The 27811-nt window shown below is 41.2% G+C and overlaps 1 protein-coding gene across 1 annotated transcript; it reads left to right on the top strand.

Annotated features, from left to right (window-relative positions):
* il6st (interleukin 6 cytokine family signal transduce) lies at positions 1 to 27811 on the top strand. Its single transcript, XM_084034433.1, has 16 exons — positions 1 to 155; positions 1392 to 1469; positions 3440 to 3748; positions 4403 to 4550; positions 5154 to 5311; positions 5421 to 5575; positions 12194 to 12356; positions 13178 to 13260; positions 15000 to 15231; positions 15317 to 15493; positions 18804 to 18905; positions 19756 to 19902; positions 19986 to 20126; positions 20431 to 20527; positions 21752 to 21833; positions 24096 to 27811. Exons 2-16 carry the CDS (start codon positions 1400 to 1402, stop codon positions 24663 to 24665), a joined length of 2634 nt encoding a protein of 877 aa, XP_083890559.1. The 5' UTR covers positions 1 to 155; positions 1392 to 1399; the 3' UTR covers positions 24666 to 27811.

The following is a 27811-nucleotide window of genomic DNA, read 5'->3' as shown; positions in this document are numbered from 1 at the left end:
GTTGCGACACAAGTTTACCTTAACGGGAAGTGGGAGGTCCGAGTCCGGAACCACTGGTTCGGGCACAAATGACGGCTAAAATTCTGGGTTTATGCAATAAATAAATAAACATCGTGTTGGTGTAAAATACAGGAACCAACATTGACGCCAGTTAGGTGAGTGATAACCTCTTTCTTTTGTCTACGGAAACAATATAGCGTTAGCAGTGATGGGCAATATGAGCTCTCAGTGCTAACCTAATATGGAGTAATGTAATGTGTACGTTGTTAGCCACAAGCTTTTTTTTTTAGGTTATCGTCAAGCCACTATTAGCAAACACCAGTTCCATTCTTGTCACGCGTTAACGTCTTAGCAAAGACGATTCGAGAACAGACGTCACGCTGAGGTGGTCGGACCGAGGCCTGTTCTACGAAGCAGGAACTGGGGTTAGCGAGCTAACTTCAGGATTGTCGCATCGAGGTCTGAGCATAATTAGCTACATGTGTGTAATATATCAAATACTGTTGTTGCATATATGTAGCTTTATGGTGTGTAATATGCCGTATTCCTTCTGCACCGGCCACGTAAATCAGGATATAATATCTCGTTGTATATCAAGGGTCGCAGTGGGGCAGGAGATCCCAGCTGACATTGGGTGAAGGCAGGGTCCATCCTGTTCACATCGCCAGTCTGACACATAGATACACAGGTCTCTGTGTATCTATGTGTCAGACTGACTGGTTATAACCAGTCACGATTCTTTTACACACAAAAAAAAGAGGTAAAAAATGTCGGTTAGTAAATTAATTTAATTTAGTTTATTTCATAGGGACAATGCAGGTTAACATAGTAACATTTCCACTCATTACAAACAAGTTAATGTGACTGATGTTCTGCATACAGAGATTATAGCTGATGCTAGTTTCCAACTCCCGTCCCTAGTTAGGCTTTTAATAGAAGAAAGAAGGTAATAAGAAAGACATCAAAATTACATAACAGATTAAAATGCACAATACATCTAAAATCATAACAAGTCATGACCCATTTAAAAATGCATACAGCTCTGATTTTGTTTAAGCCAGACTTTAACATTTGTATAAAACATCTTAATGTCTTGGGTTAGTTTTAATTCTATCGGTAGTGCATTCCACATCTGGGAACTTGTCAATGTATGCTTAGCATCTCCTTCCTGCCCCTTTTCTTCGCCCACTCATCTCCTCTCTGCCTGTGGCACCACTGCAGTTACCTTATTAGAAACGTTAGGTTTTTTTTGTGTCAGATTACTTGTTTATTAACAACCAGTCAGTTTATCAAGGTGTTGTATTACATGACTAGTTACTCACGCTAAGATGTAGCATTAATGCGTTAGACCTCTGCCAGTCTGATAGTATGATGTTTGTGTTCCTCGCTAGTTGTCATCATGGAGTCTGCCAGAGTGCTCCAGCTGATGGTGGTAGCCTGCCTCGCCTCTGCTCTACCTGCTACAGAAGGTCAGTGCCCTTTTACATTTGAACCCTGACGCCATTTCAAAGTCTTGACTTCAATATCAGTGTGTCAACGCCAAACTGAACGTAACCTCTGAATTTTCTATTGCTGTTTGCATTTCATGTAGCAGCAGTAGATGTTTTCCATGGTTCCAATCACACATACACAACACAAACATGGCTGGACAAACATCGATAATGGCTGCATTCCATTCAGATGTTTCTGTCCAGTGTTGCACCAAATTCTGTGACCACAGAGGCCGCTGTGAGAACGGTAGATTCAACAAGCTAACTCTATTGATTAGTGTTGCACAGTATAAAGGGAATAAACAGTTACCGGTTTCACCATACATCACGGTTAAATTCACGGTGGTTAGTTAGACCGCTGCAAATGTAAAAAATAAAGTCGTGGTTGATTACCACCATAGATTACTACAGTAAATACGGTACAGCTAGCTAGCAACAGCCTCCCGGACGCAGCCAACATGTGTTTGGTTTTGTCTCAGAGCAAACATAACTGAAGATGGTGACAGTGCACTAGATATATTAGAGACCTAAGTCAGACGTATGGGCATATTTTGGCTTTTACAAAAGTGCTGAGAGACAGTTGATAGAAGATGGCTATCCTGTCTGAAAAAGGTCACTGCTAAAGGAGGCAAAAATTCAAATCTTTTCCCACAATATCCCTGAACACCACCCTCATCTTTATAGCCAATGCAAGGTAAGCCAACGGTTAACTTGATGCATGATGTGAGACCTATGAATGGGAAATTTCTCAGTTTGTCTAACTTTCAAATAGTGGTTCAGTGGTGTAAACTGAAGCTTTCAGTGTTATGTCCTTTTGTAAAAACACTAATGTTAGCCGAGACATGTAGCTCGTCCTCGAGACTTAGCTGAATGGCTACATGTGCAAACAAAACACTGTCTAGACCAGTTTATTTCCTTCTTCTGAATGGATTTTCCAACGTAACTATGATGTATCTGCATTAGTTGCATTTGTTAGAAGTTCAGTAAATGGTTAACTGAGTGACTTGAGCGTGAAAAATGAAGACAACAGTCTTTGTTGTTTTTGTTCAGAAAGTTGCTGTCCCCGTAACAGCGGTCCTGTCTCACCGTCTCCGTCTGAGCCGGTGTCTGAACCGGGCGGTCCGGTCAGGCGTAGTTTTAAGAACCGAGCGGTCCGGTTGGGTGTAGTTTTAAGAACCGGGCAGTCCGGTCGAGAGAAGTTTTAAGAACCTGGCGGTCTGGTCGGGCGTAGTTTTAAGAACCGGGCGGGTGTAGTTTTAAGAACTGGGCAGTCCGGTAGGGCGTAGTTTTAATAACCGGTCAGGCGTAGCTTTAAGAACCGGGCGGTACGGTCGGGTGTAGCTTTAAGAACCGGGCGGTCCGGTCGGGTGTAGTTTTAAGGTTGTTTGATCCGGTCTCCAATTCGCCGTGGACGGGCTGACATTCTGCAGTACGGCCAGAGCCCGGCTGGGAACGCTGCCTTTACTGTCGGAGCGTCGTTGTTCAGAATCGTTAAAAAGCACCAGAAACACAACCGGTACCGGGACAGGTGCTGGTGGGCCGGGGAAACCCCCCCCCTGCAGTTGTCTCTGTGAGCAGAACTTCAAGGTTTTTGAAGATGTTTAGCTTCTCATCCAAGAGGCGTCTTCAGTTCTAACTGACTAGTGAGGAGTTTAGGTATGCACTCCGAGTCCTCATAGGATTGTTAATACTGTGAGAGGCATGTGTTGAAGTATTATTTTACTGTGTTTCTCCGTGGCATGAGGTGGACAAAAGGAAAAGCTGGGTGTTGTGTTTGCCTCACAAATCAAGTTAGAAGAATAGAAGATTCTCTCAAAAACACATACATGTAGAACATTTGCAACAGTGGCTGAACTGATGGCTCACAGAATTTGGTATTTTGCATGCATGGCACATTAACCATTGTTGATACTGTTAGTTAACCAGTGTTACTTTATGCCACATTTCAGCTTCAGAATACGACAACCTTCTGGTGATCGCCCCACAGTCTCCAGTGTTAGAGATTGGGAGTAACTTCACGGCTACATGCGTGATCATCAACACAACTGAAGTGACCGCAGATGACCTCTACTGGGTTTTATCTAAAACCACGGTCCCCAAGGAACAGTACACCAAGGTCAACGGATCAGCTCTCAGTGTCACTATCCCTGTCACTGGGGAAGAAGCTCAGTGGTTATTTTGCAAATGCAAGAAAGTGTCACACTATTTAATCCTAAACGGAGGCCGATTTATGACTGGGATCACCCTGACCAAAGGCTGTAAGTGTTTTTTGTTTTGTTTTCTAACCACCTCTATTTTCATACTTACATTGATCATTCTTTTTAGTACTTGTGGTCACATTTTACTACTGAGGGTTTTTGCAACTGTACATATTTACGTTATGGCCAAAGTGTCTGCTGCCAACATCCTACAACAAAAATGTAGAGCTGGCAGACCTGTTTTAAATTTGTAGGCATTACGGTTTTGTGGACACAAGTATTTCCACTTTTGTTTTGACTCTCGTGATTAAACAATAATGTTTGAGCTGGAAAACTATCTGAGAAATGAAAGCACAAACCATAATAAAAATGTTTTCCACTAGTGTTGGGAATCGTCAGTCACCTCACGATTCGATTACGATTCTTAGGGTCACGATTTGATTATTCAAGGATTCTCGATGCATCACGATGCATCTCCATTTTGGATTTAAATATATGGTTCTTTTTTTTACCATTAATACAAGCAGTTATGGGAAGGAAGAAAGGGAGCATAATAATAAAAAAAAAGGATTATAGACATTCCTGCATCGATGCAGAACCGTTCAACAGACCAGATTGCGATGCATCCTAGAATCGATTATTTCTCCCACATCTACACATAACTGCGTCTCTTGTGGTTGTTTCATGTTTGTATGTGTGTGCTTGTCTATCCAGATCGTCCAGAGAAACCTGAGAATTTGTCCTGTGTGGTGCTTCAGGAAAAAAAGTACATCTCTACCAACCTCAGCTGTGAGTGGGACACAGTAGGACGTCAGGCACCGGATATCCCCACATCATACACACTGAACGTTGCAGTCATATCGTGAGTACAGTCCTTTGTTTTTATGTCTCTGTCCATCCATTCTTTCTCGTGAATGTGATGTCTCACGAACACCAGGAGGGAACTCTATATATTTTTACTCTGTGTGGGAGGAGCTTCTCCCCAGTCTGATCATTCCCCCATAAAACCGGCTATATTAGGTGATGTTGGAAAGGGTGAAGGTTGCTCACAGATCTGACTCTGAGTCTAACAGCAGCCCTGGCCTTGACCTCACCACTTCCCTAGTACTCCTGTATTTTTTCACATTGCAATATACTGTCTACACAAATATTGCAGTCAGTTTTATTCCAGTATCCTGCAGCCATATCGTCACTCTGTGCAGCAGTGATGAAGTGTATCATTTCGGGACCAACAGACCTTTCTGATCCAGAGACCTGGGCAGTTATGTGTGGACTGACTATGTGAAGGTCACATTCCATTTCTGTTCAATGAGATAACCTCACCTTCAGCTGCAGAAAAGGATATGCTATCATAAATTATGACATGGGCTTATCAACAAATAAAATAATATATGGTGACAAATAATTTAATCTGTATTTGTTGTTTTGTTCACTTCCACTACATTTTTTTTTAAATTGTCCACAGTTCTCAGACCTATCATGTGTCAACACGTGAAAACCGTGCCAAGGTGGTGTTTGTGGACAGTTTTCCCAATCACATGATACTGGAGATCTGGGTGGAGGCCCACAATAGACTGGGAAGGATCCAGTCTGAGCATCTGAAAGAAGATGCTGGGTGGTTTGGTAAGTTAAATGTTGTAGTAACATATGAGGAACGTCTGGTCTAACATGTACTCACCGTGGTCACGGTGCTGATGATAATGATGACAGCTTGTTCTGTTTGTTGTTGTAGTGAAAACAAACCCTCCATCAGATGTCAGAGTCATTTCAGAGAAGAGTTTCCCCACCTCCCTTCTGATCAGCTGGACTCATCCTATCCCTAAAGAATATGTTAAATTAACGTATCAAATAAGATTCTGCTCAAAGGGATCTGACAGTTGGACTTATGTAAGTATGCTTCTCTCATTCTACCATTCCCAGTCAAATGATATTACAGTTGCCATGTTGTGACACTGAAAAACCTTGGGCCCGTTTCAGAAACAGGTTCAACAAACTCTGAACCTAACCCTGAACTCTGAGTTGACCAACTCTGAGATGGGCAACTCTGAGTTTTCGGTTTCAGAATGGCGGTTTTGAATTAGTTCAATCAATTCTGAGTATGTAAACTCAGTAACTGAGTTACGCGCGTGCCTGCCGACTCTACAAAGCCATCATCAATGGAGATCCGATACTATGATTCACCATGGCAACAGGGAGAGCGTTATTAGATATAACTGAGTGTTTATGTAGAAAACGAGGTGCATTGGCATGGGGGACATTTACAGCCTGACTTAATGTGTATAACTGAATGAAACAGTTGATTGATCTAAAGGTGATAAGTCTTTATTTTCAGCTCCACAGCGGGACTCTGTGGTGTAACGGTTAGCAACGCTGCCTATGGTGCAGGCGACAGGGGTTCAACTCCTGTAGTTCACAAAGTAGCGCAATGAACAAGTTATCATTTGTAATCCCCCCAGGCACAAAAAGAAAGTGGCTTCAGTTGAAAATTAAGCATAAGAATATTGCGCAAATACGTTGACTAAGGCATATGATTTTAATCATATTTCACATATTAAACAGTAAATATAAGCCGCTATTTCAACACAGAAATGTCCTTAAACATTTCATAAATCTCCCGTTCGCAAAAAAACTAAATAGCTCTGCAAAGAATCTGGTTGCGGATTATGTCCGCGATATGGAATGTTGAAAATGTCGGAGAATATTGTTTAGATAATATCTAATGTGATTGGAAGGAAAGGTAATTAAAATTGTCTCCCGACGCAAAGCTGCTAGAATCACTTTTATTTCCATATCGATTAGGTTGACGAGGAAAGGACGGCACATTTTTTCAGAGTTGGTTCAGATTCCGGAAAAAGGCGGAGACATGTAGGAAGAAACTCACGGTTTGTTGAAGCAAACCTGCCAGCGAGCAGGTTAGGTTCACGGAGTATGTTACCATGGTAACTGACTCAGATTTATGCTGAACTGGCTTTGTGATACCGAAAAACCAGAGTTTCCCTCATCTCAGGGTTAACTAACTCAAGGTTTTCACTAAACCTGCTTTCTGAAACGGGCCCCTGGACTTCATATGGCTATTAATAATAATATATATGAAAATAAGGCAGCTTGAACAGCAACACAAAAGAAACTCAACCTCAAACTTATTGAATAATCTGAAAGAAGCACGCAGGGACCTAAACAGCTTAATTAATGAAAAAATAGAGGGCAATTTAAGGTTCACTAACCAAAAATACTATGAAAATGGTAATAGGGCAAGCAGGTTACTAGCATTAAGACTTAAAAAACAACAATCATCGAACATAGTACAGAAATTAAAGGAGAATAATTCAACTCTCACAAAGCCGGATGAAATATCAACCCTAACCCTACAAAAATACAGACACTTGCACAAATGATGAGGAATTGGCACAATTCAAAGGACATCAAATTAAAAGAGCTACCTGAATCTATGGCAAGAGAACTAGATGAGCCAATCAAGGACCTGGAAATACGTTGGATAATCTCCACACAAAATAATAAAAGCCCCGGCCCAGACGGGTATATAAACAAATTTTATAAAGCTTTTATAGAGATTATATCACCTCTATTACTACACGCTTACCATCATGCATTCAAATCTGGAACCATGGCCCCCTCTTGGAGAGAGGCTACTTAAGTGGTGATTCATAAAGATGGCAAAGATCCCACTAAATGCCAATCGTACAGACCGATCTCATTATTGAATACAGATCTACGAATCTTAACAGCTATTCTGGCAAGACGTGTCAATAAAATTACTACAGAAGTTATCCATCCCGATCAGACAGGGTTTATAAAGGGAAGATTCTATGGGGACAACATCAGAAGGTTGTTAAATTTAATGACACACCCAAAAGTAAAAGAAGAGGAGTCAATGATATTATCCTTAGACGCCATGAAAGCATTTGATCGAGTATCCTGGCAATACCTTATCCAAACTCTGAGACGATTCCAATTTGGCCCAAACTTCATCAAATGGATACAAACCTTATATTCGGATCCACAATCCGCAGTTAAGGTGAACGGATTTCTCTCAGACCGCTTCACTCTGGAACGTGGGTGTAGACAAGGTTGTTCACTATCTCCTTTGTTGTTTGATATCAGTATTGAACCACTAGCACAGCTGATTAGGGATAATGATAATATAAGCGGGATTACGATAAACGGAGAGCAGCATAAAATCTCAATGTATGCTGACGACGTATTGCTGTATCTTACAAAACCTGCAACAACAATACCATATCTAAAGGACATCATTTTCACTTATGGATACTTCTCGGGCTACAAACTAAATGTAGACAAAACAATGGCCATGGATATAGGTGGCAACATCTCAGATACAACTAAACTGCAGAGTGGGTTTAAATGGCCAGTAGATGGTATCAAATATTTAGGCAATCGTATACCACCTTCATTAGAAAAATTATACGATTCCAATTACATAACTTCAATTCATAGCATTAGTAAGGACCTAAATTACTATCTGTTTCAGATGTTACCCGTTGACATCCCCAAAACTACCTTTGACAAACTGGACAAACTAATTTCAATATTCATCTGGCAGAGAAAGCGACCAAGAATCAGACTAAAAGTGTTACAGTTATCTAAAGCAAAGGGAGGGCTCAAACTACCTAATCTGAGATACTACTTCTGGGCTGCGCAACTAAAACCGCTAATAATATGGATTCAGGACCTATCATATACACGCTGGCTCAATATTGAAAAGAGTTTATGTGAAAGACCTTTACAGGCCTTGCCATTCTTAGATGTACATCCAAGTAAAATAAATATGGGTTATTGGACCAAAATTACATTAAAAATATGGAAGACAATAAAGTCTACATTTGGGCTGACTAAAACAATCTCAGCACTTACAAACATTGGATATATGAATGACTTTATGCCCTCTAAATTGGATACAGGCTTCAGGAAATGGTCGGAGTATGGACTCACCAATATACATCAACTCCATAAGGCTGGCAATTTTAAATCATTTGCACAGCTGTCAGAGGAATTTAAGCTACCTAGCACAGATTTCTACAGATTCTTACAGTTAAGGGATTTCTTATTGAAACACAAAGACTGGGACAAAGTTGCTAAACCAATGCTAATTGAAGAGTTACTGATTAAATTACAAACAAAAAATTGGGATAAGAAATTAATAAGCTATTGTTACCAAATATTCCTGAGCATGAACTTGAATGATACTGTACGGGTTAAGGAGAGATGGGAAATTGAAATGAATTCCAACATATCACTTGATATGTGGGAGGAAATTTGTACTGAAGTAAATCTGGTAACTAATTCAAATGTTTGGAGAGAATTTAAATGGAAGGTAGTCATGAGGTTCTTTCGGACACCTGAAATTACAGCTAAATTTAGCACTACACACTCAAATAAATGCTGGAGAAACTGTGGCCCGCACATTGGTAATCAGACCCATATACTCTGGCTATGCCCAAAACTGAAAGCATTCTGGAAGGACGTGTTCGTAACACTTAATAAAATATTTGGTGGAAGTATTACAATGGACCCAATGGTGGCCCTACTAGGTCTATTACCAAGAGGTATTGAAGGAAGAGCCAAAAAATATCTCTTACAGATACTACTAGTAACAGCAATTAAATGCATTACAGTAAGGTGGTTGAAGCCTGACCCTTCAACACACAATATGTGGACGGAAAAAATAAAGGAAATATATCCAGGGCTCCAGAGTGCGACCTTTTTGGTCGCATATGTGCGACTGAAAAAAATTGTAGGTCGCACTGGTGGAAAAAAAAATCATAAGCGCAGCATCTCTTTGTGTTCTCCTGATGGCATTGTGGTCTAAACCAATAAGAGACAGAGCTCGGGCGGGTGCTTGCCTCTGATTGGCTGTGGTCCTTTTCACTGCTGTAAATTATGTCAGTTCGAAAAATGCGAGCGAGCTGAGCAGGTACTCCTGAGCGCTTCGATTTTCTTTGAAAGTGAAGAGAGTCAGAAAGCCTCGCCCCGAGACTCTAATTAAAAAGCCCAAAAATATGCCTTCAGACAGGACTGGTTGAAGCAATTTCCCTGGCTGATGTACGATAAAGAAAGGGACTCAATGCACTGCATTTATTGTCGGGAGTGCGTTCAGAATTTGGCCGGTAATAGTGCGTTTTTGGAAGAGTCAACAACATTCGCATCGAGACGTTGAAAAAGCGCAATATGTCCAAAAAGCATACTACATGCCATGATAAGTGTGTTAATAAAGTGGCCCCTCATCCAGCTGCATTTCAGCGTTGGGCTGTATCGATCACGTCCGCTGAGGAATCTGAAATGATTATAAAATTCAATGTCTCATATAATATTGCAAAGGAGGAGTTGCCGTTCACCAAATTTAAGTCAGAAATTATTCTGATGAAAAAAAATGCCGACACACTAAAGAACAAGACAGCTGCGGAGGTTGGAAACGCCACATACACGTCATTCATGATTGACGGCGACACAGACGTCTCTACGAAGGAGTGCGTTATTGTCTACTGCTGCATTTTGCGGAAAGGGAGTCCGGTCAACATGTTAATTGGACATGTCGAGGTGGAGCATGGACACGCACAGTGTTTGAAGGCCCACATTACAGCATGAGAGATCATGAATAGGAAATTGTATAGTAGCCTATTCCTAATATTATTATTAAAAATGAATAGCCTAAGTAAAAATATAAGTAGGCTAGGCTAAGATCACATAAACAGTTTTCCATTTGCAATCTATAGGCTAGTGACCTGTATGATCTTTTTATTCTTGAGGAATTTATGCTGCCACAAAGCAAGCATTTACTGCGCTTGGGCATTAGTGTGCAGATTGGCTGGAGAAAAGGGTTGCTCTGGGTGCTGATGGTGCTGCAGATAACCTAGGCCATAAGGGGGTGTCATTATGTAAAAGGAGAGCAATAAAAAGGTGACTTTTTGGCGTTAAAGGCAACGCAATGAAAAATGTGGGTGCACCTAAATTTTGTGCTGGTGCACCTAAAAAAAAAAGTTAGGCGCACCAGTGCAACCAATGCAAAAAGTTAGTCTGGAGCCCTGATATCAAATGGAACAAATAACATATTCCCTGAGACTTCAAAAACACATCTTCACTAAAAGGTGGAGCCCTTCTATGGGTATACTGATATAACTCTGTTTTTTATTTCACCTTGCTTTATTCTATTTTATTTTATATTTTTCTTTCTCAGTATAGTCTCCGTCGCTTTTGTTGTACCTTGACTGTTATCTTGTGTATGAAACAGCAGATATGATGAATATGACTCTGAACATGAATTTGAATTAAACTTAAATAAAAACGAAGTTAAAAAAATAATAATATATATGTAAACTAGGGATGCACCGAATATTAGGCCACCGGAAATTTTTGCCATACTTCGACATACGGATATACTTTTATCACCAAAACAACACGGCCGAAACAAAAAGTTGTGATGACGCAAACAAAAACCGCGACCAGTGCCCGCTTGTCTGGATCAGCGCCAACATTTCTGCGGTATGGACATTTCGCTGACATCTATTCGGATCTTCTGCACTTCCTCTGGACTGTGCTTGATCTGCGTTATAAAGACCATTACTTGGATGTGGGATTAAAGCAGCGCACACGAGAAATGATCCAGGCGCGATGGATGCAGAGACCCCGCTTGGAGACGTAGAAGCGCACAGCGCAGGAGAAGGGGAAGAAGAGCGCAGAAAAAACTTCAGATGAGGGGCATGCTCTCTGATATGTTCGATGAGACATTAAACATTTTATTTTTATTATATACTGTGCATTGTTGTAATGTCAATGCTAAATAAATATTTTCAGTCTTTTGTAATTGATTTGTTCTTTGAATTGCAAAGCCTTGATTTCACTGAGGTTAGTACACAGTCATAGCCATAAATGCAATGGTACTAATAATTGGAATATTAAATTTTTTCGGTGTTTCGGTTTTCGGTTTCGGCCAAGAATTTTCATTTCGGTGCATCCCTAATGTATAGTCTCCAGAGCAGCTCTAAAAGTGTACGAAATGTAATATTATTGGAAACTAGCATTTTATTTATGAATGGACACAATCAGTTCAACAACAATTGTATTAAAAAACGATTTGATTCTGGAATCACTTTGATTCGCATAAATATTTCTCTTGTATAATGTTTATGCTGTATTATTGGCATTGTACTTAACACCAACAACTTATATATTAAAATCTTAACGTCTATATTATACCACCAATTTTCCAAACCACACCCATACGTATAAACATGGTGATGATTGACAGCAGAAGTAGGAGTGTTCAAGACAAACAGAGACGTTTGTGAAACCCCAATGATGATGTATTTTTAATTAATGTATTTATAGAGCTGTTATGGTGAGTTGTTATGTCTAACTATAGATGGGACATGTATTATTACGATTAAACACACATATTTGTCTGTCGTCCCTCTTTTCTAATCATTAGTTGAGAAAGTCAATAAAAGAGCTGTGTGAAATGTCTTCTAGGTACCTCTTCTTGACACTGCCATGGACATTCAATCCTTCAGACTCCAGAACCTTTCACCAGACACAGAATACATCACTCAGGTGTGCTGCAAAAACGCTAAAAGTGGTCACGGTTACTGGAGCAACTGGAGCGGCAATGCTACCAGGAGAACACACGAGGACCGTGAGTGTGACCACCAAATACAACGTGGTGTTAAAAGAACACATTAACATTAATGGATTGTTTAATTTCTGTTACACCTGATGGATATAATATTGGTTTTCCATTCACATATTTTTAAGTATCACATTAGAAAAGCTGACTGGAAGCAGAAAACCTTATTAACCTTCAAAAAAACAGATTTTACATTGAGGTGGTTTTTGCCTTTTTGTTGAAAAAAGTTAATGCACTAAATGGATCGTGGAAACTCAACATTTTCTCCGATATTCCCATAACGTGAATGTTTGTCTACGTCAGACAAAGTGAAACATGACCCACGTCAGCTGACATGAAAGGTTTATTTAGTTTAATTTTTCAGCTTATTTATTTGTTGAAACAAATTCCTGAAGACCTCTCTCCATTTTCTCCCATAGATGGTTAGACGACAAAGCCGACTTGTGTTGTTCCTGGTTAAAACCTCTTCTTCTACTGTTTACTGGCAGGTTATTGACAGATTAGTGACCTTATTCACTCTTAACAAGTTGATAGAAATGTGCCTTATTCACATTTTTTCAAAATTAGCAAAAAAATGAGCTTTGACAGTTAAATTGAAAAATGACTAATCTGAGTCCTTTAAGCTTCCTTTGAGCCATTCAGTCCTCAAAGCACAGACATCAGTGTCTAATGAAGAAAGCACCACCTTGTGCCACAGTGTGCAGGCTGATGAAGGGTTACTTAGGGTTAGGGTTTGTGCAGCCTCATTGATTACTCCCCAGGACAACAACAATAATATTGAGATGGTGTGATGTTTTTCCTTCAGTTTCCCTTGTTTCTCTTTTGTCTAGTACCGACAAGTAAACCAGATGTATGGAGGATCATTGCTGAGGGTGACAGCATAAATGAACGACGTGTGCAGTTTATTTCTAAGGTAAATACCCACAACACCTCAGTTTAACCTAAGGACACAAATATTAATGTTGCATTGGAAATCATATAACAATAACATGTTAGAAAACCTATACTTCTTGGCTAGATTGATTTTTTGGATCAAACTGCTTGTTTAAAAAAAAAAATGGTAGAGCATTCATCCGATCACTTAGGTGTGATGAACTGTCTAGAGCAGAGGTCTTCAATGTTTTTTTGGCCAAGCTAGCTTATAGTGATGTGGGGCCCGTTTCAGGAAGCAAGTTTAACAAACTCTGAGTCAAAACTTGAACTCTATGTTGACCAACTCTGAGCTGTCAAACTCTGAGTTTTCGGTTCCAGAACAGCGGTTTTGAATTAATTCAATCAACTCTGAGTATCTAAACTCTGAGTTACTCGTGTGCCTGCCGACTCTACAAAGCCATCATCAATGGAGCTCCGATACTACGATTCACCATGGCAACCGGGAGAGCGTTATTAGATATTTCGAGTGTTTATGGAGAAAACAAGCTGATCCTTAGAAAGTGGAGCAACGTAACTGCATCAAAGTAGAGATAATTGGCATGGCAGACATTTACGGCCCGACTTAATGTGTATAACTGAATGAAACAGTCAATTGGTCTAAAGGTGTTATAAAGGTGTCTAAAGTCTTTATGTTCAGCTTTGTAGAGTGACACTGTGTTGTAACGGTTAGCAACACTGCCTACGATGCAGGCGACATTGGTCTGACTCCCGTTTCTCACAAAGTAGCGCAATGAACAAATAATAATTTTCATATAGGTGTAATCCCCTCAGGCACAAAAAGAAACTGGCTTCAGTTAAAAATTAAGCATAAGAATATTGTGCAAATACGTAGACTAAGGCATATGATTTTAATCATGTTTCACATATTAAACAGTAAATATAAGCGTCTATTTCAACAAAGAAATGTCCTTTTTCAGAAAACTCCCGTTCGCAAAAAAATCTAGAGAGCTCTGCAAAGAATCTGGATTATGTCCGCAATATGAAATGTCGAAAATGTCGGAGAATATTGTTTAGATATGTGATCTGTAGGAAAGGTAATCAAAATTCTCTCCTGACGTAAAGCTGTTAGAATCACTTTCAGGGTTTGTTGAAGAAAACCTGCCAGCGAGCAGGTTAGGTTCACGGAGTATGTTACCATGGTAACTGACTCAGATTTATGCTGAACTGGCTTTGTGATACCGAAAAACCAGAGTTTCCCTCATCTCAGGGTTAACTAACTCAAGGTTTTCACTAAACCTGATTTCTGAAACGGGCCCCTGGTGGACCCCCTATTACATATCATATAAAATACGGGCCAATAATTTTTTTCGGAATTACAATTTTTCAACATAATATTAAACAAACAGAAAAATGTATATTTGCTTATTAAAGGTTGTATTCATGTTAATGTGTATTTTTGGACATATTTAAATTTTTGGAAGAAAAAAAGTTTGGGATCAAATTATTTCAGGGACCCCCCTGCAGTAACTCTGTGTACCCCCTAGGGGTCCCGGACCCCCTTTTGAGGATCTCTGTTCTACAGAGACAGCCATCCTCTGTTGCTATCTACACATAGATTTTGTTGTGATATGACCATATACTCCAAATTAAAAGGACTTAATTAAATGAATTCTAAGCAAATCAATGTTCGGCTTTACCCACGTGGTTCTTCGACAGCAGGAGGTCTTTCTGGGGTGGTGCAGGAAAGTAACATACAGTGTGTAACTTTTATCCTACCAGGATCCTGTACTTGCCAATGGGAGGATCATTAGATTCAACATAAAGATTCAAGCCCGAAAGGATGAAGGGAAGAATGTCAGTTCAGAGTGGGAGAGTATCAACAGGTCAGACAGCAGCTCAATCACCTTCCTCAAACAGATTCACCTGTCGAACAAGAACTCTGTTAAAGTCTCCGTCGTGGCTGTCAATTCTGTGGGGAATTCTCCTGAGTCATCACTGTACGTCGCACATGGTAGGTGTCCATATCCATATGAACCTCTATAGGCATGTTTATTACAGTAATTATATATATATCTTGGTATGTGTGCTTGTTCCAGAGCTGGCTCCAGTTGAAGAGCTGAAGGTGTGGCCCCATGAGGGCCAGCTGTGGGTGCAGTGGAAACCCCCCAAAAACAAAACCACAGCTGTATTGGAGTATGTGGTGGAGTGGGTCAATGATAATCAGACAGACTGGCAGAGGGAAAACAGAAACTTCAGACGCACTGCCATTAAAGGTAAACAAGAGTATCTGGTTTCAGCATGCCATTTAAAGCTATGGTCAACATTCTGAAAATCAGTTGAGCCTCTCAGACAGATTTGAAAAAAGGGTTCAACATGCCATTTAAGGTATCATCCTTCCTCTAGACCAGGGGTATTCAATTAAAAGTCACTGAGGTCCAGTTACTAAAATTTCCTCCAAGTGAAGGTCCGAAACTCACAAGTCCAACTTATGTCTTATAGCCTACCCCACGTTTTCATATGGTTTCAACAATATTTAGTGTCAATTTTCAACACTTGTATAGTAATCAACAATATTTTACCATAAATAAAAGTAGTCCCAAGCGAATGAACTTAAGGCGTTTAAAAACCGAACACAACTCGTCTCTTTGTTTCCCCTCAAATAATGTCTCAGCAACGGCGTTCAAGCACTCCTTCACAATTGTCCCATCGCTAAATGTTTTTTTATGTTGCCCCAAAATCCACGATACCTTAAGCGAACATTCGTTTGCACGTTGCTGGGCTGTAAATGAATGCGTGATCAGTTGGGTAGATCCGCATACTGGCCTTGCAGTTCGGTTATTTTGCGTGCCCTCAGCTCGGACTTTAGTGGATAACTTTGCTCAAAATATTGGTGCTTTGTGTCGTAGTGGCGCTTCACATCGCCGCTTTTGATTAATGCCACGTTTTCGGAGCATATGAGGCACACGGGTTTGGAACTGCCTGCCGGACGAATGAACATATATTTCTCCATCCATTCATCTTGAAAACAACGGTTTTCCACATCAAACTTCCTTCTCTTGGAGCAAGCTTGGAGAAAGACAGCGATGTTGCCATCGCTGTCTTTCTCTTTCCTCTTGCTCGCTCTGGTGCGCGGAGGGCAAACAAACCATTTGATTGGCTCAGTTCAGTGAAGTCATTGTCGTATTAAGCCGCGAGTGTCGAAAAAAAGATAATGCTCTATGAAAATGATCTATTCTCGTGAATTCATCGAGATTGGTCATGGGTCCAGACAGAACCATCAATCGGTCCGGACCCGTCCGCCATTTGGGGATGCCTGCTCTAGACTACAGTATCGGGGTACAACATGCCATTTAAGGTATCATCCTTCCTCTAGACTACAGTATCAGGGTTCAACATGCCATTAATGGTAACCTCCTCCTTCTAGACAACAGTATCGGGGTACAACATGCCATTTAAGGTATCATCCTTCCTCTAGACTACAGTATCAGGGTTCAACATGCCATTAATGGTAACCTCCTTCCTCTAGACTACAGTATCAGGGTTCAACATGCCATTAATGGTAACCTCCTTCCTCTAGACTATAGTATCAGGGTACAACATGGCACTACAGGTATCGTACTTCCTCTAGACTACAGTATCAGGGTTCAACATGCCATTAATGGTAACCTCCTTCCTCTAGACTATAGTATCAGGGTACAACATGTCACTACAGGTATCGTACTTCCTCTAGACTACAGTATCGGGGTACAACATGCCATTTAAGGTATCATCCTTCCTCTAGACTACAGTATCAGGGTTCAACATGCCATTAATGGTAACCTCCTCTTTCTATACAACAGTATCGGGGTACAACATGCCATTTAAGGTATCATCCTTCCTCTAGACTACAGTATCAGGGTACAACATGCCATTTATGGTATCGTCCTTCTTCTAGACTACAGTATCGGGGTACAACATGCCATTAATGGTAACCTCCTTCCTCTAGACTACCGTATCGGGGTTCAACATGCCATTTAAGGTATCATCCTTCCTCTAAACTACAGTACCAGGGTACAACATTCCATTAATGGTATCGTCCTTCTTCTAGACTACAGTATCGGGGTACAACATGCCATTTAAGGTATCATCCTTCCTCTAGACTACAGTATCAGGGTTCAACATGCCATTAATGGTAACCTCCTCTTTCTAGACAACAGTATCGGGGTACAACATGCCATTTAAGGTATCATCCTTCCTCTAGACTACAGTATCAGGGTACAACATGCCATTAATGGTATCGTCCTTCTTCTAGACTACAGTATCGGGGTACAACATGCCATTAATGGTAACCTCCTTCCTCTAGACTACCGTATCGGGATTCAACATGCCATTTAAGGTATCATCCTTGCTCTAGACTACAGTACCAGGGTACAACATGCCATTAATGGTATCGTCCTTCTTCTAGACTACAGTATCAGGGTACAACATGCCATTAATGGTAACCTCCTTCCTCTAGACTACCGTATCGGGGTTCAACATGCCATTAATGGTAACCTCCTCTTTCTAGACAACGGTATCGGGGTACAACATGCCATTTAAGGTATCATCCTTCCTCTAGACTACAGTATCAGGGTACAACATGCCATTAATGGTATCGTCCTCCTTCTAGACTACAGTATCGGGGTACAACATGCCATTAATGGTAACCTCCTCTTTCTAGACAACAGTATCGGGGTACAACATGCCATTTAAGGTATCATCCTTCCTCTAGACTACAGGATCAGGGTACAACATGCCATTAATGGTATCGTCCTTCTTCTAGACTACAGTATCGGGGTACAACATGCCATTAATGGTAACCTCCTTCCTCTAGACTACCGTATCGGGGTTCAACATGCCATTTAAGGTATCATCCTTCCTCTAGACTACAGTATCAGTGTTCAGCATGCCTTTAAAGGTAACTAAGGTAATTAAGGTGTGTAGAGTCTCGCCCCTTCCTGTGTAGAAAAGCTCTTGATTACTTTTATGAAACTGGCTGCACTGGTTGGGAGATGGCTTTAGATAAACACATCAAACACCTTTCAGAGAAACCCAGGTCTGTTGTAATGCTGGCTGATATCCTGTATGGCTGTCTTTCACTGCAGTGATGCTGGGGCGCACCCCAGTGGTACTCAGGTTAACTGCAGCTTAGAATGTGTACCCTGCAAATGATGGATAAATGGTCCTCATTTTGGATACTTTATGTTCTGCTTTGATTATCGGATGCTGGCTTAATGTTTTTGAGATTTCTGTATTGGAAAATGAGAGGAAATCAACTAGTGAACAGTAGCACAAATCTTTAAACAGTATGGAAATCAATGAACAAAAACCTGCTTATGTTGTGTTATCTGTCATTCCAAATTCATCTCCAAAATGGTAATGCTATTTTAGTGCAGACTGATTAGAAAAGTGTGTTTTTTATCCAAACTGACAGTGGCTTTAACAACCACTATTCAAGCCTGCAGGTTGCGTCAAACTTTACAGGTTCTCTGCTTTACTCTTATTATATAGGTTTGAATTTACCGTGACCTAAAATTGAATTTAAATCTTGATGTCAAAATCCAGGCCACCTTAAGAAGTTTGTGTGCTACAACGTGTCTCTGTATCCTGTCTACTCTGGAGGGACTGGGAGGCCAACCACTATAGCAGCCTTTCTGGAGCAAGGAGGTCAGTAGTGAATGATTGTACTTTAAAGGACTGTCAACAGTAAAAGCTGCAACAAACTCAACACTTTTCTGATGCATGGAAACATAAACATTTTCTGATCAAATACATTTCTGATGCATGGGACATGATCAGTTTCTTGAGAAACACCCCAATGTCAAAGATAGGAGACAGAGATGAGAACATGTTTAGAAGCTGGTAAGCGTGAAGATTTAAAATCCCAAAATGAAAACAACTCAAATAAGGTGAACTACAACACACGTCCCACAATTCATGTATCTAAATGTAAAACATGTGTTCAATGAGAATTATAATTGTTTTAATTGTGACTTGACTTTTCCATACCACATTATACCTAAAGTGAAGGGATCAGTGTTGCATCACAGCACCTGCTTCAACCAGAAATCAGTGCTCCGTTTGGACCTGCGGCTGCAGCAGACAGAACCCCAGGGCCGCAGGGTTCTGGATCTTTACGACTTGAAGTGGTGGTGTTTATTGGATGTACTGCTTTTTTCCACAGGGGGGCAACAAAATCAACACAAACATGAAAGTTCCTGATAGTAACTTTAACAAAAGTCGAGATCGGTTGTTTAGTTTGTGCAGCTCTTTATTGGCTTCAACTGTTAAAAACCTGTTTGAAACATTGGTCACATGAAAAAAAGATGAATAATGGGCCATGATTAAAATGATTCACGATAGACTTTATTTACAATTAAATTGTTAAGTTTTTCACTCTTCTTTTTTATTAAGTTCCTTCAGAAATGTTGCCACAGATGACCAGTATAAAGCTATTTGCTGTTGATGTCCTTTGTGTTATTGTCTATAATCTGTGATGTTGCTGTGTTGGTTGCAGCTCCGTCGGGAGTCCCTACTCTCAAACTGAATGGTAAACCTGGATGTAACGAGGCAGAGCTGGTCTGGGACGACATACCCGAACCCAGCCGGCGAGGCTTCATCACTAACTACACCATATTCTACAAAAGTGGATCTGAAGTACATGGTATGTACCACTCCAATCAATAGTTTCTTGATGGTTCTCCAGCCCCCCATCTTTGTTGCTGATTTGTGTTTGGCTCTTTACAGGAGTAACCGTGCCAGCGAACACCACCTCATACACTCTGAAGTCACTGTCAAGACACACCCAGTATAGCACCTGGATCAGAGCTTCAACCATCCGGGGCTCAACCAACAGCAGCAGTAACACTTTCATCACTCTCCAGTATGGTGAGTGGAACCTTCCTCAGCATGATGCGATATGAGACCGTGAAACAATAATAAAAACACACAAAGTTTAATTTCAAAGACATTTAGATTATGAGGAAAAACAGCTGTAACATTTTTAGTATGTATACACCATCTGTCATGTTTAGTTCAGCAGAGAATACTTTGTTTCATGCTCATGTAACGAGGGAGCCTTGATGATTAGTTTCATTATGACTAAACAACAGCTCATTCAAATCTACTACTCTGGCTTGTAGAGTTGTTGGTATAGTGTAGTGTCTCTAAATGTCCTCTGTGTCTCCTTCAGCACCAGGAGAGATGGAGATGATTGTGGTTGGAGTGACCCTGGGCTTCCTGTTTGTGTTCATCATGACGGTGGTGCTCTGTGTCCAAAAAAGAGATGTGTAAGTTGGATGTCTCTGAGCAGAGACCAGTCCACTGTGTCCCTCTTTGTCTGAAGACGTGTGTGTTCACTCAGAACTCAATATCCACAGCCCCTTTTAGCCTGCCTTCCCTCTGCCTGATTAGCACTGCTTTTTTTCTGCTATGTGGTTAGTGTGAAAGGTACAGATGGGTGTCAGAATCGTTCCGGCTCCGAGCCGGCGATGAAGGTAACGATAACAGGAGAAACGAGGCGAGAGAAGGGTATCATTAAGATTTTAACGGTACTTCTCTAACTGCTATTGCTTAATGATCTGGTATTTTTATCGGTAAAAAGTTAACAGAATAAATATTGCTTTATTTTGTAAGTACTGAATATAAATTAACATTCTTGAGTTGCAAACTGCAACAATATTGTTTTGAACAAATATAGGGCATAACGATATTATGGAATGCAATGTAGAAATATAAAATAAATACAATTCAAAAACAATGATTTATTGCAAAAGAAAATGGCAGGCAGAAGTAGCATCTCGCTCGGTGTTGCGGAGGCTTGAGCACAGAGGCAGCTTGTTCCAGTGTTTGTGAGGAGAACAGAGTAGCTCTCTCATATGATGGACTTTCACTAAATGTTTCCATCAGGTTGCATTTGTGGCCACGTGACGGAGCTTCTGCACACATCTCTCTGGATCGGGAAGTTAAACTGCATCAGAGACGCATGTCTTCACCACAAACGGAGACGACAAGATAACGTTCATGTCGCAATAATAATTAGGAAACGTATTTACTTAATTTCTCCAGGACCGATAGCAGAACCGATAATTCGATAATACATTTTTCATCATTTATCCATAGCCCGTTTTAACCAGGTTTCCGTACCCGTCTGTGGGAGAAATAATCTATGAAATAATTCTATGATGCATCGCAATGCTTTCAACGATTCTGCATTGATGCAGGAAAGTCTTAAATCAATTATTAATTCATTATTTTATTTTAAAAATATTTTTGATGCAATCTTTCCAGATTGTAAGTAATGTAGCACATCAACTGTATTATATTTTGGTGAATTGGTGTGAAAGATTTGAAGGAAAAATTCTCGTCATATCTAAATCCAAAATAGATGCATTGTGAACTGTTTAATAATGGAATCGTGAGGTGACGATGCCCACAACTAGTATTAGTACTGTTGTGGTATTATTAGTGTCTTCGCTGATATGTGAATCTCAGTGTTTCTTCTCTTTGAACAGCATCAAGGAGAACTTCTGGCCCCAGATCCCAAACCCTGGAGAGAGTACCATTGGAAACTGGTCTCCTGATTATCCTGTGAAGGTGACTATTTATCCACATACTAAAACAGTGTGACCTGTTGAAGGTGTTGCTCCAGCTCTAGACTGTTATGTAACTGCAGCTGATTACTGACCACTGAGCTCTTATTCACTAACCCCGGCAGCAGTACTGGACTCTTGAGACTCTTTGTTTCATAATGTTCCACTCAGGTCCAGGTTATGATGTATCTTTCGGCTGACGGAGCATTTTATATGACGCTTTGGGACAGATTAGGTATGCACGATATTGGATTTTTTGCCGATATCCCATATGCCAATATTTTAAAACTCATTTGGCCGATAACCTATATATATATATATATACTGTATATATATGGACAATTAAAGTGCAGTCGGCAAGTCTGGCAGATCGAGTCACATTTTGAATGTTAACAACACTCACGCGCCCCCCCTCTACCACCGAGCTCCTCCGCTCCTTCCCATCGAGTGCTCGTCAGTGCGCGTGCACCAGATTCTGTGAACGTGCCGGTGTCTTCTCTCATCGATAATCGGCATGAAGTAGCTACACTAGAACAATTTTTTAAACTACATGTTTTAACAGGCCTACAGCACACAGCGTCACAGTTTTACTGATATTCTACCAAATAATTAACTAATAATCTATTTAACACACCCTTTTAACTGAAATATTTTAACAGTGCATTTCTATGAATAACATCCCCGCACGCTCACGCTCACAGATCAGTGGAGCAAACCCGTTTCTTGCCCGCTTCTTCATGAAGCGTCCGTCGACTCAGCGTGCGCACACAAAGGCTGTGTCCGAAATCACTCCCTACTCCCTATATAGTGCACTATATAGGGAGTTCGCCATTTTGTAGGGGTGTCCGAATGTGTAGTGAGCATTACTATTCCCTATATAGTGCACTCAAAGTTTCCCACAATGCATCGTGAAAAGTAGTGTACAGCCGATGGTCACTAGCCGAGCAAATTTTACCATTATGCATTGCGCTGAAAGACAAATCGCGGACAAGAGGAGAGAGAGCAGGAAAAAGCGGAGGAAATATGAATAATCGTACAATAATAAATGTTAATATTTAATATATGTATTGCAGAGCAGAACAAGACGACACAAACGGCCAAAGTGTGATGTTTTCCTTTATTAACTTAAAAAAAAAAACGCGATATATATTAATTATTTATATGAGACTTTGGGCGATCGGCGGTCGGCCGGCGACAGGCGGCAGGGGCCGGCGACAGTTGGCGGTGGCCGGCGGCGGTGGTGGCCGCGGCGGCCGGTGATAGGCGGCGGTTGGCGGCGACAGTTGGCGGTGGCCGTGGCGGCTGGCCGGCGATAAGCTGCAGTGGCTGGCCAGCCGACGAGAGGCGGCGGCGGCGGGGTCTTCGTCCGTCAAAAACCGCCACTCAAACCAAAGCGCCGTATGACAGTCTGAAAACTATAAAGATGCGGAGATGAGGGACAGATTGTGGCGAGCGATCGCCGAGGAGTTTGGGATCGGGGACGGACTGCAGCCTGTTCAGGTCCGGTGGATCGCGGAGATGTGGGGTGCCGGTAGTGCTGCAACCTGGTCCTGAAGTCCACCTGGACCCGATCAGGATCGTTGAAAATAAAAATAGCAGTGAGGACGATGTAGTGATCGTCTCATTATTGAAAATTATTTCTTTCTCAAGAAATGAGACGGCCACGGAATACCCTTATTGCTGGAGGACTCGTTCTTTTGGTTTTGTAAATTTTCACAACGAATATGTATTAAAAAAACAATTATCCTGGTAATTTCTCTGCGTGAGACTTGAGAGCCGTTGGCGGAATCTGACACGGATTAATTATGCGTCAGGAACAATATTCCTGATTTAATCAAGGAAGCAGCAGTCTTTATTTATCGGTTTAATATATCGGCGTGTTAGCCGATATCCGATAATACCTTTTTTACGTCAATATCGGCCGATACCGATACCTTACCGATAATATTGTGCATCCCTAGGACAGATCCTAACAACTGTTATGTAGTGATGCTCACAGGTCAGTTTGGAGGGCTTCTATTTGGGACTTGGTAGAAGGGTCTCCCTATACAAAGATTTTAGGTATATGATTCAGGGCTTAAATGTTGAGAGAGCTGATGTTTATGATTGATTGCTTCATCTACAGATATATGAGGAATGAAGTTGAGGCTTGTTATATGAATGCAAGTCTCAGTGTTTGCACGTACAGCCTCACTAGTGAAACCACAGGCCTCAGAATCTGATACCTGTTGGCTTCTGATCATAATGAGAATGTCCTCGTCCACAGGCAGAGGCACCGAAAGAGAAATGTCTGTCCGGCATTAGTGTTCTTGATGTGGAAGAGTGTGAAGGAAAGTGTGTGTTTGAGGAGGACAAGGCCAGCCTGCCTCTGAAGAAGGACAAGTATCTGTCTGAGGAGCACAGCAGCGGCATCGGCGGCTCCTCCTGCATGTCCTCGCCTCGCCAGAGTGTGTCTGACAGTGACGAGGGCGGAGACATGGCTGACACCACGGCCAGCACCGTTCAGTACTCCTCGGTGGTGGCCTCCAGCGGTTACAAGGGTCAGACCCCCAACCCCCAACCCCAGCAGGCTGTGTTCTTGCGGTCTGAGTCCACACAGCCCCTGCTGGACTCTGAGGAGAACCCAGACATGATGCTGCAGGAGGGCAGCAGGCGGTCCCAGCGTCTCACACTTACTGCAGGGAAGGAGGACAGTAGTGAGCATCTGGAGACGGAGCAGCAGGAGGTGCTGGAGCCTATGGACTTCTGTCCCCTGGAGGAGGACTCGGAGCTGACAGTACCTGCAGCACCAGTGTCCAGCTACATGCTTCAGCTGGGTGGCTACAGGCCTCAGTGAGAACAGACCCACATGTGTCAGCTACGTCGGTGCGAACACGCCTACTACTATGTCAATGCTTCTGTGCCTTAAAGTGGCAGTAGACACGCTTTTGAACTCATCATCACAATGTGATGGCCCTAGAACAATGACACCATTATCATTTCAACAGGTTCCCTATGATATACCCGTCTGTATCTCATGAGTTTTCATCACAAAGGTAACCCAAAGCAGGAAGAAGGAGAATGCTGCTGTTTTCCCTGCTGTCCCCAGTTATTATCAGCATGTAGCAGTGTCAGTCCTTTACCATCATCATTACGACTATCATGTGCAATAACAGTGTTGACAGCTTATTGCAATGAAAGTAGTGAGCAGTTTATCCAAAAGGTGCTCATTTGCATATTGGAAACCTACATGCTTGTAAATCTTAGTGCTTGTATTATTCATACATATACTATTAACTATGTTTTCATTAGTTTATAATCTGCTAAATCTAAGAATCGTGGGGGTTTCATTAGTTTAGATGGAATCCTTCATATCTGCACGGAGTTTATCCACCATGTTTCTCCAGGAGCCCAGAAGGGACAAACACTGGCTCTAGAGCCTTTCATTTTGTTGTGTTTACCTGAAGGCCACTGTTGTTTACTGACATGCTTGTAAAGGGAGGGGTTAGTGGAGAAGTATCTGCTGATACACCACTAGATGGCACTTAATCGTGCACACTGGTCCTTTGAACACTGAAAAGTCCTATCCACGTTTGCAGCTGACGTTCCTGGATCCCTCCGCTACTTTCTTTGTTTGTCAGGTCTTTAATGAAGTAGAATGGACTCAGTAATCAGTTTTTATATTAATGTGTTGACCCCCGTTACCGTGAATCAAACATATTATTGGGAAGTGGCCTGATAATGTGATCAATCACTCAATAAGGTCTGTCAGACCTGGTCTAAATGGCTTCACTGGTCTGGATGGTTCTGAGGCCTTGAAATGAAACAGATGACAGCATATATGGAGGAGAGAGAGTTGAAAGACCATAAACGGAAAAACACACACTATCTTGCCAAAAGTATTCACTCACCATCCAAATAATATAAATCAGGTGTTCCAATCACTTCCATGGCCACAGGTGTATAAAAGTAAGCACCTAGGCATGCAGACTGTTTCTACAAACGTGTGAAAGAATGGGTCGCTCTCAGGAGCTCAGTGAATTCCAGCGTGGTACTGTGATAGGATGCCACCTGTGCAACAAGTCCAGTCGGGAAAACTTTGTGGGACAGTTTGGGGATGGCCCCTTCCTGTTCCAACATGACTGTACACCAGTGCACAAAGCAAGGTCCATAAAGACATGGAGGAGAGAGTTTGATGTGGATGAACTTGACTGGCCTTTTCAGAGTCCTGACCTCAACCGGATAGAACACCTTTGGGATGAATTAGAGTGCTGAGAGCCAACCCGGGACATGACATCCGCTGTAACCAATGTCTGCACCGTTTCAGTATAAATCATCCGTGTTGATAAGTGTCAGTCTATATAAGACAACAGATGGTTCAGACCAATGGTGTGAAATCACAACATTCAAAGAGGTCAAACGTTTCATTAGCTTCCGACAAAGTAAAGTATGTCCGTTTTGGAATGCTGTAAATGGTTATCATTATAAAATATTAAAGAAGTGTTTTAACTAATGTCTGTGCTTAAGATTTGTATAAATGACAAAGTATATTCAAGAAAGAAATGGATAAAAGCTACATTCTGACTTCCTTACTTGACTGAGTCAAAATATTGACAAAGTATCTATTGATTCGATTATTGTTGTAGTTTTTATGTCATCAATTTGACTTAGTATGGGTGTTTTTTTTAACATGCACAGCTTTTTTTGTGTTTGGTGTGTTTAATGCCAAATGGAGCGATGGAGTTGTATTTTTTTGACAAGTGGAGTCAAAAATGGTGCAAGCTCCTGAGCACAGAGATTACAGCAGCCATGCAGATAAAAAGCAGAGTTTTTAAAAACAGTAGTAGCTGACAGGGTTTCTGTGTGAATAACTTTGAAACAAGGGAGAGTAGGGGTACTGGTGAGCCATGTAAGTCTATTCCAAGTAGCAACGATCACATACATCCTCCGGAGTCCCAGCTGACCGCTTGCATCCTTAACGGCATCCAGAGTCAACGAAGAGTGAAGCTCTCTAGCTTGATCCCACCTTGGTAGCAGACGGCATCACAAATTGGCTAGGCCACTACAACCAGTGAAGAAGTCCAGCTAGTAACCAGTTAAAAGCAACAGACATGGTCTTCTTCCATTCTCTTGTGTTGAACAAGAGTTACTGTCATGCTTAGAACCTGATTATGTAAATGTGTCTTAAAGTGATAGCGTATCTAATTCCTCTCTCCATTAGATAAGCTGCAGGTCTATGAATGTACTTTAATTACACCAGTTACTGTCCTGTAGATTGGTTCAATCACAGTGTGTTTCTGTCATAAAGTATACAGTAGAATAAACCAAGACTGGCTTTAAAGTTCACAGTGAAATCTGACAACATCAATATGAACTTTACCCAAATAAATGTGATTTGTATGTATTTATTCCAGCAAATGAGGATACAGTGTCTGTAAAAAATTCCATCCATCCATCCATTGTCTACCACTTATCCTGTATTCTATGATGCTATAATCTTAAAACTATGTATACCCTTTCATCAGTATGAGATTATTCTGAAAATAAAGAGCAAATAAATAAATAAAACGTAAAATTATTTGGGGGGGCTTGGGAACAAATTAGAGTAGCTTCAGCCACCTAAAATAGGCCTAACAATGTCATTGGACCCGGGTGAGGAGTGAACGTCTGGGCTTCTGAGAGAAACTGGTCTGCTTCAAAGAAAGTAAGCTGTCCGGTCAACTTCCAGTGTAGACGAGTGTTGACGTCGAGGGGACAGAGCTGCTTTTAACTTACTTGATTCTTGATAAGTGGTTGAATCGCGATCATATATTTTCGAAGTGCGTCCCGGTTCATATAAGGCCATACACTTATTTTAACCCAGTCTGTTTTGTAAAGTGTCCTTGAGTGACCTGAAAGGCGCTATTAAATTAAATGTATTATTATTATTATTACTCCCAAGCCATTATTGTTTATCATTTGACTTCAGTTATGCATCTTGTGTGTTTCTGTGTTATTTTCATA

Source organism: Eutrigla gurnardus, assembly GCF_963514095.1.
Source record: "Eutrigla gurnardus genome assembly, chromosome: 19".
Taxonomy (NCBI): Eukaryota; Metazoa; Chordata; class Actinopteri; order Perciformes; family Triglidae; genus Eutrigla; species Eutrigla gurnardus.
Note: the sequence above shows the minus strand (reverse complement) of the source record. Positions and strands in the feature narration are given on the sequence as shown.

Excerpts from the sequence above, each read along its gene's own strand:
- il6st (XM_084034433.1), top strand. The coding sequence starts at position 1,400 with ATGGAGTCTGCCAGAGTGCTCCAGCTGATGGTGGTAGCCTGCCTCGCC. Across the intron at positions 15,232-15,316 it reads ATCACTGTACGTCGCACATG|AGCTGGCTCCAGTTGAAGAG; the intron begins GTAGGTGTCCAT and ends TGCTTGTTCCAG. Across the intron at positions 20,528-21,751 it reads TGTGTCCAAAAAAGAGATGT|CATCAAGGAGAACTTCTGGC; the intron begins GTAAGTTGGATG and ends CTCTTTGAACAG.